The sequence below is a fragment of the Microcaecilia unicolor genome, unplaced genomic scaffold (assembly GCF_901765095.1).
Source record: "Microcaecilia unicolor unplaced genomic scaffold, aMicUni1.1, whole genome shotgun sequence".
Classification (NCBI taxonomy): domain Eukaryota; kingdom Metazoa; phylum Chordata; class Amphibia; order Gymnophiona; family Siphonopidae; genus Microcaecilia; species Microcaecilia unicolor.
Window position 1 is genome coordinate 7,366 of NW_021962958.1, and position 15,649 is coordinate 23,014.

The following is a 15,649-nucleotide window of genomic DNA, read 5'->3' on the forward strand; positions in this document are numbered from 1 at the left end:
TACTGTGAGATTTATGGTATCGTGTTCATTTACTGACCATAGTCCCTAAAGAATGTAAAGAAAACTACAGAAGGTATCCCACACCCCAAAAGCTAAAACATTGGATTTTAAAACTCAGATTTGTAGCTTATGTCAAAGTTACCGAGAGAGCTTGTGGCAGCTTGTTTACATTCAGTTTAAACAAACCCACGATACAGGGCCTCTATGTAGGCCTCAGGGCATAAATGATAATAATTCACTCAATATCTGGTCAAACCCTTAACAAAATGCCATTAGCTTACTTCTATACTCAAATTTCATGCTTCTTTTGATAGGTAATACAGAATAAAGAATTGCTATTCTGTGGCCTATCCCCAAACAGTATAGTCCTGTTGAAACACTCCACATATCTCCACTTCCACAACCCTTCTATCTGACTTACAAGTGTACCTTCATAGCACATAATCATGTACTCCTGCCATGTGGTTATTCACACTATTCACACAACTTGCACATTGGCAGTATATCTTTTACAAGCTTCAAACATCTCAGTAACCTTTCAATGACTGGGAACTTGCTTCCATCTTCTTCACAATGTGATTCCCTATGATTTAAAACTTACATTTAGATCTTTATCATGGTACACATCACCTCTCTGGACAACCTGGTTTAAGCGTCCAGCTAAAATCATGAGACATATGATTTATGGAGAAAAGTTAGAACAAGGATGATGTCAGCACGTAGGCAGGTTCCTAGAAATGTTCTATAGCAGCACAAAGCATTCTAATTCAAGGTACATTAACAACATAAAAGAAAGAAGAGTGACATCATAAGCAAACAACTGAACACTGAAATCCACATGAAACCTAAAACTTATCTCTCTGAAATCTCAATTACCTGGGTACAGAACATACACGTGGGATATTTCACTAGACAAACATTTATTGTACAAATCCTACTGAGGTAGATACAGAGAGTAGGCAAGAAATAGTCTGCAAGTCTCATGAATAACTTAGGAATTTGCATCCCTCCTCTGCAGTGGAGGAACAAACTTAGTGCAATACAATTAAGCAGCTGTGATTTGCACTGCCTACGAGACTCATAAGGTTTGCATAAAAGGCAACTGCTCATGGCTACAGGCAGCTGATATGTCCCTGAAGAAAAGCACAAACTGTCCTTTCTTTCTTTTTTTTAGGGTTCATGGAGGTGATACTCTCCACCAGATGGATGTTCAAGTATCAAAAGGGGGGAATGAAGGAGTGGAACGCCGGATACTATTCGAATACTATGAACTACTGACCACCAGAACAACCTCATGTTTTGTGCCTACTGATGGACTTATACTTATGGACTCTAACTCTGCTTTTGGCCTCTTAGCCATACTTTATTAATGCACTGGACCTTTTGTGCCTTACATACAGTATAATGAGCCTAGACTAAGACCAAAACCTGTGCAGTTTAGACTTTTACTAGTAGTATGTATTTGTTAACCAGCAGCTAGATAACAAATTGTAGTAGTCAGCAATTTAGGGCAGCTGGCTCTGCCAGCCCAGTCTCGTGATCCCTGCATAGAGGCTGTATTGTGTAAATGTGCTGGAACACTGAAATGTAAGGCTTGCAAGCTGACAGTTAGCTCAGAGGAAGCAGCCGTAACCAGATAGCAGAAACCAGCTGGAACTTGTGCTGCTTATCAGTATATTGCCTTATATGGTATATGCAATGCCAAATAACTGTGAATAGACTAGAGACCAGTGTTGGAAATAGAGGGTTGTGTGCAAAGCCAAAGATAAGTTTCGTTTCCTGGGTTCTGTGTAAGATCCTCTGTCTGTAACTGCGCATGACTACTGATAAGAGTGTATAAGAACGAGTGTCAGGTGACGCTCAGGGGGCAGTATTCTGAGATTGTACTCGGGGCTGTCTGAATTGCTAGCAATAAAAAGCTGTTTTGTTTTGGAACCAATTTGCCTTTCGTCTCCTGATTTCCCACCTGTTTCAATGTGAGCACCATTTTACTTTAAGATCAATGTCTTAGTAACTCTGACATTTTCAGATGGTGATCCAGACAGAAGTCTGCCTACCTGGTCCATAAGTAGATCTTTGCTTAAGATTTCTAAGGAGTCAATGCTGGAAGTTTCATATTAGAGCTATGAGCTGATGACTGAGCACATGGCTACTAATGTGAATGTAACATGAAAGCTTTGCTTGCCAATGCAGTAAGCTAGTCATATGCAAACTTGGAGTGGAGGAATAGCCTAATGGTTATTGCAGCAGGCTTTGATCCTGGCAACCTGGGTTCAATTCCCACTGCAGCTCCTTGTGACCTTGGGCAAGTCACTTAACCCTCCATTGCCCCAGGTACAAAAACTTAGATTGTGAGCCCTCTAGGGACAGAAAAAGTACCTGCATATATTGTGTACAGTGCTGCATACGTCTAGTAGCGCTATAGAAATGATTAGTACTAATAGTAACATGCAGATCTTGTGCACTAATCAGGATCAGCACACCAGATGCATGGACACAGTGTTCTGTGCTGAAGGCAGCTAGTACTAGTTCTGCCTTCTCCAGCTTTTGCAAGATTTGAGACCACTCGTCAGGCTGCATTTTATTGCTTGGGCCCATGCCCTCTGAAATTCCTTTCCCTGTTCCCTAAGGCAGCTAGTACTAGTTCTCCTTTCTCCTGCTTTTGCAAGATTTCAGACCACTCGTCAGGCTGCATTTTGTTTCTTGGCCCATGCCCTCTGAAATTCCCTTCCCTGTTCCTTAAGGCTGGAGGATAATCTCGAGAAGTTTAAAAGGTACCTTGAAGCCTACTTCCTTGAGCTGGCTTTTGATGAACAGCTGTGAGATGCCAGTGGTCTTTTTATACTCTTTGTTCTATATTTTTACCTTCTCTCTTTTTAATTCTCCTTCCTTTGCATGTTCTAGTTATTGTTATGTGAACTGCTTTGGTTGTAACCCAGAAAGGCAGTATATTAAGGACCAAATAAACATAAAACATTTCTGAGCAAAATGAAAGTGTTGGTGCACATCTGCGTATGTGCTGGAATGTTGTTCTTTGCGTAAATGGCGTCATCACAAAAAAATTTGAGTGCATTAAATTTTTAAGATGGCAGTATTTATACACAGAGCAAAGTTCTAGTATACGCACAGATAAAACTTCTTATGCTTAGTAATGTGCATAGAACAGTTACTCCCCTGTTGTGTCTTAAAAAATAGTGGATGAAATGGGCCTTAAAGAAAGAAGTAAAAAGACGGCTACCACTGCTAGAAAGATATGCAACAAATAAACTAGCTAAAAAGAAATGCCCCTTCTTCCATTGGTGAACTCCATGCTACACCAATAGTTCACTGACCGAAGGAGGGGCATTCGTTTTTAACTAATTTATTTGTTAATAAAGTCTCCTGTTTTCTAACAATCATGTCTGCTCCTAAGCCTTTATTCCGTTTGGAAATTGAAGACTTTGCCAGTCTGGTTCTTGAAATTTGTACCTAAAATTGAAAGAGCATTTCTCCGAGGACAAGCAGGCTGCTTGTTCTCACGACTGGGTGATGTCCATGGCAGCCCCTACGAACGGAAATCTTCCTAGCAACAAAGATTGCTAGAGCCTTCGAGTGCGCGCAACGCACATGCGCGGCCATCTTCCCGCCCATCGCGCGAGAGTCCCGACAGTTCTTTTCTTTCCACGGTAAGGGAGTGACTGCCTATGGTCTCTCTCTGTGCCCTTGAAAAGAGCCTTCGGTTTCACTGTCTTTTTCCGCTTTTTTCTTTAGTTTTCGCTCTGTGGAGCTGTTTCTTTTAAAACAAACAAAAAAAATCCTTTATTTCTTAGGTTTTTCCCTCTTAAGTTTCCTTTCGTTTCCGTCGCAACCTCTTAGGCCATACGTACGCGTTTCTCCATTTTGTGCCCTTCTTTTTGGCACCATCGAGAATTTTGACTTCGCCGCCGCTATTTTTCCGTCCATGACATCCAGGATTCCCAGCGGCTTCAAGAAGTGTGGTCGATGCAACTGGGCAATCTCAGGTACCGATCCCCACTCGTGGTGTATCCAGTGCCTTGGGCCCGACCATCGCCCAGACGTGTGTAAGTTGTGTCTTAGCCTTAAAAGGCGGGCACAGGCGTTGAGACTAGCTCAGCGGGACCGTCTGTTTGGAGCTTTGCCCGGGACTTCAGCGTCGACATCGGTACCGTGGTCGGCGGCATTGATGTCGGCACCGGAGATGGCATCGACATCGGGAGCACAGGTAATGGCTGTTTGGAGACCACCACACATTGGGAGCAGTGAGCCATCAAGTGGGTGTCCTGCTGTGCAGGCCCAATGGGACCGACCTCTTTCGGACCCGACCCCGAGGAGGCATTTGGATTCCACGTCCTCCTCTTCGGTACCGAGGACTACCGATGACGTGCATCGAGCGAATGCTAAGAAGCATCGCCATCAGTCTCCTTCTAGACACGGTACCAGGAGCTCCAGGCCGTCGAAGGATTCGGCACCCGTGAAGCGTCGACGCCGGGAGGACCGCTCACCCTCCATATAAGAGGTGTCGGTGCATCGGTCTTCGGACAGCCCGGTACCGCCTCTTCGCCCTTTGCAGATTCTGCCTCCGACTCCTGCACCGGGCCCACAGCCTTTCCTGGCAGAGGCTCTGGACGAGCGCATCCGAGCCATTCTCCCAGGTCTTCTGGAAGGGCTGCTGCATCAGTCTGTTCCGGTACCGGAGGTGCTTGCGCCCTCGGTACCGGTGATGGAAGCAGCGGCTGGCTCTATGCCTGTGGTGTGGTCTCCGACACCAGTACCGCTTGCGGTATCGGCGTCGGCTGCCACCCAGGTTGACTCCCCGTCGACATCACTGGAGGGAGCTTCATCGCCGCCGGCACGGGAGTTGACTTCTCAGCATAGCCATCGAGGATGGGGTTCCTTGGCGTCGAGACAGGCACAGTTTCGGACTGCAGTCAGAGAACCCTTGTCCGATACCGAGGAGGATGCCTCGTGGGTGGGAGGAAGAGGAGGATCCCAGATATTTCTCTTCTGAGGAGTCTTGTGGTGTTCCCTCTGATCCTACTCCTTCACCAGAAGGAAAGCTTTCTCCCCTGGAGAGTCTTTCTTTTTTTTCCTTTTTTTTGAAAGTATGTTTATTAGCATTTTCATATCAAACAAACATCATAAACATCACATCCTAAACAGCATATCCTTACATCCCCATCAGAACTATACAATATCCCTTTGCCCTCCCCCCCTCCCTCCAGGGTATTCAGAAGGAGAAATCTTATCCCAGAACAAAGAGACAACCGCCTCCACTAGAGATCACACTGATAAACCCCTCCACCCCATGTATGCAGTCCATGTTTTTAGAAACCGAATCATACCACCTCTCCATAAAGCAGTAAGTTTATCCATTAGACAGCAGTAGTCCACCTTAGTCAAAACCTGATCCACCGTCGGGACCGCAGTTTGTTTCCACATTCTTGCAATTAAAGTCCTGGCTGCTGTAACAATATGAGCCATCAGAGAGTGTTGCGAGCCACGGCTCATCTGTGGTGGGATATTCAGCAAACATAAGCCTGGACTAAGGATGACCGCAACTCCCAGGCCTCCCTGCAATCGGGCTTGTAGGTTTCTCCAAAACTGTTGCTCGTGTCCAAAATTCAGTCTTACCAGCTCTACACGAGCATCCACATGCGGAACAATGTGAAGCAACTGGCAGACTTGGTGGACAAGCTCCCTGTGGAGCACGCCAGGCCTTTTCAGGAGGTGATCAGGCAGCTGAAGGCGTGTCGCAAATTCCTCTCCAGGGGTGTTTACGATACTTTTGATGTTGCGTCCAGATCCGCTGCTCAAGGTATAGTGATGCGCAGACTCTCATGGCTGCGTGCCTCTGACCTGGACAATCGTACCCAGCAATGGCTTGCAGATGTTCCTTGCCGGGGGGATAATATTTTTGGCGAGAAAGTTGAGCAGGTGGGTGAGCAGCTCCACAAGCGGGAAACCGCCCTCGACAAGCTCTCCCACCTGGCGCCTTCTGCATCTACCTCAACAGGTAGATGGTTTTTCCGGGGAAGGAGGACTGCTCCCTATGCTTACAATAAGCGTAGGTACAATCCACCTTCCCGACAGCCTTCTCAGGCTCGGCACCAGCGCGCTCGTTCGCGTCAACAGGGTGCGCCCAGACAGGCCCCTGCAGCTCCCCAGCAAAAGCAAGGGATGGGCTTTTGACTGGCTCAGGCTGAGCATAGCCTCTCTAAAGGTGCCTGTGCCGGACGATCTACTGGTCGGGGGGAGGCTAAAATTTTTTTTACCAAAGGTGGCCTCTCATATCCTCCGATTGGTGGGTTCTTTAAATAGTCCGGTTCAGGTATTCCCTCAGTTTGATTTCCAGACCTCCAAATTGCCCACTGGGAGCTCAATCCTTCAGCTTCCAGCACAGGCAGGTATTTGCAGAGGAACTCTCCGCCCTTCTCAGCGCCAGTGCGATCGAGCCCGTTCCACCAGGGGAAGAAGGGCTGGGATTCTATTCCAGGTACTTCCTTGTGCAAAAGCAAACGGGGGATGCGTCCCATCCTAGACCTAAGGGCCCTGAACAAATTTCTGGTCCGAGAAAAGTTCAGGATGCTTTCCCTGGGCACCCTTCTTCCCATGATTCATGAAAACGATTGGCTATGCTCTCTGGACTTAAAACCCTAGAACGCATATTGGGGGCCTTTTAGGCCCCCATGCTTACATTTTTGCTATTATCTGCAAAATTACTTTAGTTAGAATTTTGAAACTCAAGGTATTACTCAAGTATGTCATTGTTGATAATATCCAGTTGTTCATATAATTTTTTTTCATAGGCATTATGGTGTAACAATGCTTGTTTGGTGAAAACTACATCTGTACGAATTGGGGGCCTTTTAGGCCCCCGCTGTTTTTATCATGTTCTCAGAAGTGTTTGTGTCTCAAGTTACTTTATTTGTACTCAGTAATGCTGGTGGAGGGGCCAGGGTGTGGATAATAACATGTGAGGATGTCATGTGATTTTTGGAGGGAGTGATAAGGCCATGACATCACCTCAGGTCCTCTGAACACTGAGGACAGTATACACTGTGAGCTAATTGCTGAAGGACCTGTGATAAGATAAGCTGTTGAGAGGAAATCTGTTTCATTTTCTAACATCTAGTCAGCAATGGCACAGTCTTCCTCCAAGTGTCTGACTGACCAAGAGATTGAAGCGATTATGTTTCAAAGCGATGATGAAAGTGAACTATCTTTGTCTGATGAAGAATATCTGCCACCAGCTAATCAAACATCCTCATCCAGTGATTCTTCTGATGATGAAGAAGTGAATCTAGTGGATCCTCAAGAAGTGATAAGTAGAACATCCAAAACGAATGTTTTTTGGGACAGTAATCCTACATTAGTCGGACGTACTCCAATACACAATATTGTGAGGCAGGCTCAAGGAGCTGTGGGAAGTCCCAGTTACTTTACCCCTAAAGATGTATTCTGTACTTATTTTTCTGACAATATTGCAGAAGAGGTCCTATTATGTTCAAACCTAGAAGGAAGACGTATCGCTTCAGCAAAAAATAAGTCCTGGAAAAATATCTCAAAAGAGGAACTTTATGCATATATTGGACTTTTCCTGCTGGCAGGGAGTCAAAAATCGTATGATGTCCCAATACGAGAATTATTTCTGGACCCACTTTCTGATCCACACTATAAGGCGACAATGTCAGTGGGCAGATATGAGGAAATTAGAAGGATCATTCGCTTTGATGATAAGCGAACTCGTGCAGCGAGGTTTGAAACAGACAAATTAGCCCCTATCAGTTATATCTGGAACATATTTATCAAAAATTGCACAAAACTTTACAATCCTAGTACTAATGTTACTGTAGATGAGCAACTTGTACCGTTCAGAGGACGCTGCAAATTCATACAATACATGCCCAGCAAGCCAGCCAAGTACGGTATAAAAATCTTCTGGATGTGTGATTCTGCAAATTATTATGGCATAAATGGCGTAATCTACTGTGGCAAAGAGGTTGGTGCACCAGTACAGAAGGATCTGGGGTCTGAAATAGTCAAAACTCTTGCTGTTCCAATATTCAATTCAGGTAGAAACATCACCATGGACAATTATTTCACCAATGTTGAACTAGGCAATTTTCTGCTTGCAAAAGCTATTACACTTGTTGGTACTATAAAGCAAAACAGACGAGAAATTCCAGCAGCACTCAAACACAATCGTCAGCGAGCACTTTATGAGAGTGTCTTTGGATTCAATAACAAAGCGACTTTGGTATCTTACAAGGCAAAGAAGGAGAAATCTGTAATTTTACTCAGTACCATGCATCACGATTGCAGTGTTGACAGCAATAACCAAAAATTGAAACCAGAAATCATCCTGCATTACAATGCAACAAAAGGAGGTGTAGATAAAATGGATGAGATGGTGGGAGAATATTCGTGTAAGAGGCAAACAAAACGATGGCCTGTAGTACTATTTTCAAATATGCTTGATGTAGCAGCCCTAAATTCATTCATTATTTATACAGAAACTCATCCTGAATTTCATGCACAGAGGAAGGACAGGAGACGCTTATTCTTGAAGGACCTTTGTCATGAACTTGTAATACCTCACATGATAGAGCGAAGCGACTTGAAATGCTTGCCAAAGAAAACTAAAGAAGCAATGAAACGGTGTGGCGTACAGTTTCAGATTACTCCAGAGCCAGGAGAAAGAAAACAAAAGCGTTGTTTCATGTGTCCAAGAAACATAGAGAGGAAAACTGAGCGATATTGTTCCACTTGTAAGGAAACTGTTTGCAAAGAACACTCTTCTGAAAAAATAACATGTCAGAATTGTTTGGAAGACTAATATAATAGAAAAGAAAGTTAGAATAAAAATGTAGCTGCAGCTAGTTTGCTATAGATTTCTATGCATTTTTGTGTGTTTTCATGTCTTTGCGTGAAATTTGGGAAAAAAAAGATTTTTTGGTGTTTTCTGTGAAAAATTATAATTAAAATGTTGTCCACTATTCATATTTTATTGAGCAATTTTGAAATAAACTTGTGAAAGTTATTTAAGTGTGTTTTTCTACATTATGTGCATGGGGGCCTAAAAGGCCCCCATGACGTTAATATGTATATTTTTAACGTCATGCGTTCTAGGGTTAAGAAGAAAAAAAGTTACGTGCTGTTAACTGCAGAAAGGAGAAATATAACTTTCAAAACTAAGAGGCCATATTCAACATGGTTTAGGAGGACAGGAGACTCCTGCTAGCTTAAACCACACATTACAGGCTGTTCATCAATATTCAGTGGTACTTAACAGGGTTGTGCTGCTGAATATCTGTTCCGACTGCTCTGGCCTGAATCCGGATAGTGCCACTACAGTCTGGGGGCAGAATTGGGGCAGAGCTAGAAGATTAGGTGGGCACCAGTGATATCCAGTGCCCCTGCCTTCATACCTAACTGGGCCGACAGACCACTTTTAAACGCAGGCCTATCTTTGCCCAGTTAGGTATGTGGGGTATTGACACACAATACTGGCTGGCACCAGGTACTGAGTACAGATATTCAATGCCAATGCCAGGCCACGGCCCAGCACTGAATATCCAGATCCAATTTAGTCAGCAGAGGACAGCATTTAAAGAGCCATTGACCACTGCTAGCTGAATATTGACCTTCTAATGTTCAGTAATGACACAGATACTTGATGTTACGTTTGAGTTATTCTGGCATGTCAATAAAATTTAAAGAAAAAAAAATTATTTCTGGAAACAAGTAGCCCCTGTTCTTATGCAGAATGCCATAGGCTTTCATGAAATCACTTTTCACACAGCCTTCAGAAGATATGAACTTTGAAATACTGTTAATCTGCAGAACTTGGGGCAATGAGACCAAAGCTTGGCCATCTCCGTAGCAAAGAGTGTAGAGAAATCAGGACACTCTTGAGGACTGACAGGCAAACTACGGTAAAAGCAGTCATACAAAGCTTTTCCAGGCCATGCATATTGTACGATTTAAATAATTCAGCCCAGGTGGAAAGTTAACAGCAGAATGGAGCTGGTCAGTGCAGCTTTTTGAGATGGTAAAGTGTATAGATGGTGGGACTTACAGTATTCTATACTAAACAAATCAACAAAATTCTTAGATTAAAAAAAAAAAGGTAAAAAGTGATATGTAAACTTTTACTCCATTTAATTCAACTAAAAAAGAAACTAGACTCAAGAATTTACTTTTCTGGAAATACAAGTGATGATGCTTTTAATAAATGATGTGTTTTGTTTCCTGGGCTCTAAGCACCCCTGTGATGTGGCTGCATTATACCCCTTTTCTCTGCTGTTCATTAACCCCTTGTGCTGCTGTGTGCTCCATCTGTTGGAAGTTTTGCACAGTTAACAGGCCCAGAATTGTAAATGTCATTTGAGGGAAAGGGTGTCTCAAAAATATCGGACCAAAAATTGGACCATAGCACAATGTGTCCCGGCCTTTCTGTTCCCCTCCTGTCCCTCCACCTGCAGGTCTAGGACTCACGTGGATAGGATCTCAGAGGGCAGGTCAGTGATGTAGGAAGGGATCTTCTTCCCAGTCAGGAACTGGGCCACTTCATTGCTAAAAGTGTTACAGTTGTGATCAAATAGGTTGTAGCTCTCCCCTCTATAGAAAAACAGCAAGAAAAAAGAAAAGCAAAGTTAGCATCTAATGTATTTTTGGGTATTCGAGTGACATGATAGAAACTAAAGGCTCCCATTTGTCCACAGAATAGGGATATTAGGGTTGGCACAAGTGCCATCAGTGCCCAGCTCTGCTGTGGAGAGGGCAACGCAGTGACCAGGTCTGTGTAGACGCTGACCTTGTTGCTCAGACTGCCAACAAAGTCATAATTGGACATCACTAAATGAAAAGACCTTAATCCAGTTTCAATTCACATTCAAGCCTTTGTATCATATACGTCTACATGTATTTTAAATGATCATATACAAAATTATGGAGTCAATTCACATTTTCGTAAGTCCAACCATTTTAATCAGCATATTTTTACATTTATTTAATTTGGATATAACTTTTTTGCTGCTCTTAGAAAAGTGTTAACACAAAAATAACTTGTCTTTTAAGTATATTTTTCTGCAGCAAAGAGGTCAAAGGATGATCATGTTCATGTGTGTCCTGCATTCTGCAGCTCTATGTGAATGGGTCAAGAGTGCAGGAAAACTTTATAGGTTTTTAAATCTGAGTTGTTCCATTTTTCCAATCTCCGCTCTGCCACGGATTCCGTCTGTGACTTTGAGCAGGTAATTTATCAGTCTGTTTCACTTTGCCACACCAGTCACTAAGGATTTTTATGTTATTCCTTCTCCCCTCTGAAAGTTGGCTTGTTGTGTTTAAGTTGGTGTGCACAGGTAGCCACCAGGATGTGGTTGCCTACCTATTTTTAAGGGGCTGAATTGTGCGCCATGCTGGAATTCTGTTTGGATGAAAAGCGGTATACAACCCCTTTCTCCTTCCCCGCACATCTGCTTGATGTGCTCTTTCCACCTCCCGTTTCTCTTCCAGGAGCCGGGATTTGCACCCTGCTATGCGTTCTCCCATTGGAGTCAGGAATGATCTGCAAAGCACAGAAAACAGGGCCTCCCCCAGTACTACAGTTTACTGCTTAAAAAGTAACTGCAGCTGTGCTAAGAGAAGTGCTGTTCTCAAAATGTTTGATCATTCCTGGCTCCTATGGCATAACACAACAACCAGAGGGTGCAAATCCCAGCTCCTGAAAGAGAAAACATTACAAATAAAAGCCTTAAAAGTTCTCTGGCACTTTTGTCCCACTCACACAAACAAGACATGAAGAGGAAAAGAATAAGACACAGACACATGCAAGTGCAGAGATGCAGGGAAGGAGAATGAACCTCTTGAATACAGAAGACAGGCCATGAATTATAACTAGAGATATGCAGGTAAAAAAAGAACTGAATATCCCAAGAAGCCATACTTTGAATGCAGTGCAATAGTAGAGAAATAGAAAACAGAAATGTATTTCCTCCTGTACTGTGCTTAGAAATATAAAATTTTTTGTGGCGCTCAATACACCGTTGAGGACCCGTAAATCAAAAAGCAGGTCACACAACAAATCTTCAGAACACTTTATGAAAAGACAATTTTTTACAAGAAGAATTCTTTTGGGAGGAAAAAAGCCTCAGAAGTCAAGGACTATCAGCTGTGAAATTCAAACATTGTCGAATGCACTCCAACTGGAGGACCACAGCAGCTTACTGACTCAGACCAATCACTGGCAAAAACTTCCCAAAAATGTTTAAATTATTTTTACTAGTGAATGTCTTTAAACAATGTATGTAATATCTTCAAACTCTTCCTTCTGGCAACTAACAATTTTTCCTCCCAAAAGAATTCTTCTTGTAAAAAATTGTCTTTTCATAAAGTGTTCTGAAGATTTGTTGTGTGACCTGCTTTTTGATTTACGGGTCCTCAACGGTGTATTGAGCTCCACAAAATGTTTTATGGTTCAACATTTTTAGTGATGACAATTGAAAAGAAATATACTCCACATTTTAATCATACAAATGTCCAAAACTAGAAGCACGCTCAGTAAAATCAAATTACTACTGTCTGTCATCAAACTTTTAACATTTTATCCCACTCCCTCCCACTACGTCATGTTTTTACTTCTTAATGAATAGCAACGTCTAAACTACTTATACATATATGGTTGCAATAACAGTCATAGAGATCAAACTCTTCGTTTGGTCATTTACATGACGAAAACTCATTGGTTTATCTTGAATATCCCCCTTCCCCCCCAATGACGTACAAATAACAATGTACCACCTTCCTCCTGTCCTTTAGTATGAGATCCCCCCTCCCCTCCTTTCGATCCCCTATCCTCTCTTCCCCTCCTCCCATGTAATCCTACTTCCTCCCTGCCTCCCTGGACTTGGTCTCTGATAGTCCAGGCAGGCCTTCCCCCCTCCCTGAGTACCAACCTTTGCCGGTGAGAAAAACATTATAGATCTTGAAGCCTCCCACTCAAGTCTATAGCAAGTTAAGAAGCAAGCTTCGCCCTCACGGGCTTAACCCCTGTATGTATTGGTTCCATACCGAAAGGAAATACTTTTTCCGTTTCAGGTTCTCTTTCGCCTCCTTAGCTTCCCATGTAGCCAGTTCATGTACCTGGTTTCTCCACTGCCAGTATGTCGGTGGTTCTGGGGATATCCACCGTTGTAAAATACTTTTGCGCGCCACTAGACACACCTTGCGGCACCATGTTCGAGTTCCTTCAGCCTGCGTCCTAAATGCTGATTGCGTATCTAACACAGTGATCCCAGGTCCCACCCACTGGTGCCTGTGTTGTTTTGGACATAAACCTCTGGATGTGGCCCCAAAAGGCCCGCACACCTGGGCATCCCCAGAAGGTGTGATATAATGTGTGGGGTGTATAATCGCATTTGACGCACTTCGCCTCCCGTGTGATGCTTATGTGTCCCCATTGCTGTCCTGACATTGTTGCCTGCATAATCACCCGATATCAACACTCTCGAAGTCTCTCGTTTATGGAGAGGGTCGGGATACTTTTCAGTGTTGCCCCTATGTCCCACCTCTCTAAGGCCCTCCCCGATTCCTTTTCCCATTTTTGTTTAATGTATCCAGAGTTTTGGGGGGAGACTCGCTTCACCAGGGCTTTATATAGGTTGACACTGTCATTCCCCCTATCTCTAGGTTTTGGAAAAAGGTGTTTATTTTGTGTCCCAGTTTCTTCTGCAGACTTGACTGATCTAAGTGTAAAATGTAATGTTTGACCTGGGCATATGCGAAACAGTCTCCCCACGCATTCCCTATCTTACCTTGTAACTCCCTCAAATTTTATAAGGTCCCCTTCCCTTCCTAGCAAATGCTCCACCCTTGTGATCCCTAGCTGCTCCCATCTTAGAAATGTGGTGTTACTCTGCCCGGGTTCAAACTTTGGGTTACGCCTAAGAGCCAGTAGTTCTGACACTGTTGGCTGTCCCCCCATGCCTTTAACCAACATCCTCCATGCCATACGCATCGGCTGCAGCAGCATGCAGTGTTTGAATTGAGCCGGGACCTGACCCCCCTCTAGGTGCAGCAAAGTAAGAACATCATAAGGGGCAAAATATGCACGCTCTGTCTCCAGGGGTGTGAATGTGCTGGATTGGCCCACCTAATCTCCCACATGCCTCAATAAGCAAGCCTGGTTGTATAAAGCTAGGTTCGGTAATCCCAATTCCACAAAATGTTTTTATATTTCTAAGCTTAGCTTGGTATGTGGAATTGTTTTTATACTCCTGTACTGTGCAAAATAAGGTATCAGAGAAACACATTTTCCCAGAGCCGATAGAAAATTTTGTGGGAAGTCTTGATTTTTTTCTATCATGCAGAGGTTATGTCAGCTTGTGTTCACTTACAGAATATCAGTGAAACATACAGTTTGACCATGGCTGCATAAGCTTTTGCACAAATTTGGCACATTCTAACACTTAATTTGGAGCCCTCAAAGTGTTTCTCCCAAGTGATCATTACGTTCCTCCCCTGTACTCACCGGAACATGGACTCTCCTAGGGCTGTCAGGTACTCCAAAAAGATTTCCTCTGTCACTTCTGTGCTCCCAAGATCTACCACAGCATCTGGGGGTCCCAGCAGTGTACCCCCCTATAAACACAGACAATATGCACCAGTGAGAGATCATTAGCATAAGAACATTCCCTTCACCTGTTCACTACCAGCCAGAGACCAGAACATCTCAGCTGGGTTACAAGTGAATCTTAATAAGGAAGAAGATGGTCTGCAGTCCAAAAGTTAAAGTAGTCTAATCTTGAGATTTATTATCTCACCTTACCCCTAACAGGTCCAAGGCAGGGTACACAAAGAATTCCATAAAAACACTGAGAATTATAATAAAGCAAATAATGAAATTACAATCAAACCTGTTTCCTACTTTCTCTCCACAGTCACTGAACAGGTAAGACTGCAGAGTTCCATAGCACTAGGCAGTCCTTGTAAAAGTCACATGGACCATGGTGTGCTCTGGGAGCTAGTCTGTGCATTTACAAGGCACAGGGCATGGTCTGCATGAGTCTGACAGGTACAATGGGTGTCCAAAAAGCCTATAACTATTTAGAATGTAAAGGGGGACACAGGATGGGGGAGGAAGAAGCAGAGTGATCACGGACAGCATTATCTGCATGCACAGTCGGCATGTGAATCAAGGAAGCCTGGAATGGTGTGCAGGGAAGGGAGAACAAGGCCATCCATCCTGTGCAAAACATCAGTGTAGGAGAAAATGAGCACAGGGAATGGGAAGGGGCATTACAAGAAATCACAGCAGGGGAGATGGCAGCAGAACACAAAGTCTGGAAAAGATGATGATGAAATTAAATATAGGAGGGAATTGATACTTTTCTGTTTCCATTTCTAGTAGATTTTGTAGTGCTTTCCTCCCTAGAAAAAGGACCCAAAGCAACACGAGGACAGCAGTGTGGGAGATGAGACAGTGGAGAGAATAAGGTCAGACATCAGTCTCTTATAACTCTCCTCGGGAGAGGAGCTGGGAAGAGAGAATTGAGCTAAGGAGTTGCCTTGTTTTATATTTGACATTCCAGCCTGAGGATCCACCATGCTGTCTGCTCCCTCACCCTTGTACAACACAATGGATCAAAAT

General features: G+C 43.6%; 1 protein-coding gene across 1 annotated transcript in view; it reads right to left on the reverse strand.

Moving 5' to 3' along the window:
- Nucleotides 1–10,396: 10,396 nt before the first annotated feature.
- Nucleotides 10,397–15,649, reverse strand: part of LOC115458694 (desumoylating isopeptidase 1-like) — a 37,502-nt gene continuing 32,249 nt past the window's right edge. Inside the window, exons 4-5 of the mRNA XM_030188522.1 lie at nt 14,531–14,640; nt 10,397–10,620 (exon numbers count right to left, since the gene is read on the reverse strand). Of these exons, the coding sequence (XP_030044382.1) occupies nt 10,494–10,620; nt 14,531–14,640 (237 nt within the window). The 3' untranslated portion in view covers nt 10,397–10,493. The remainder of the gene's footprint in view (nt 10,621–14,530; nt 14,641–15,649) is intronic.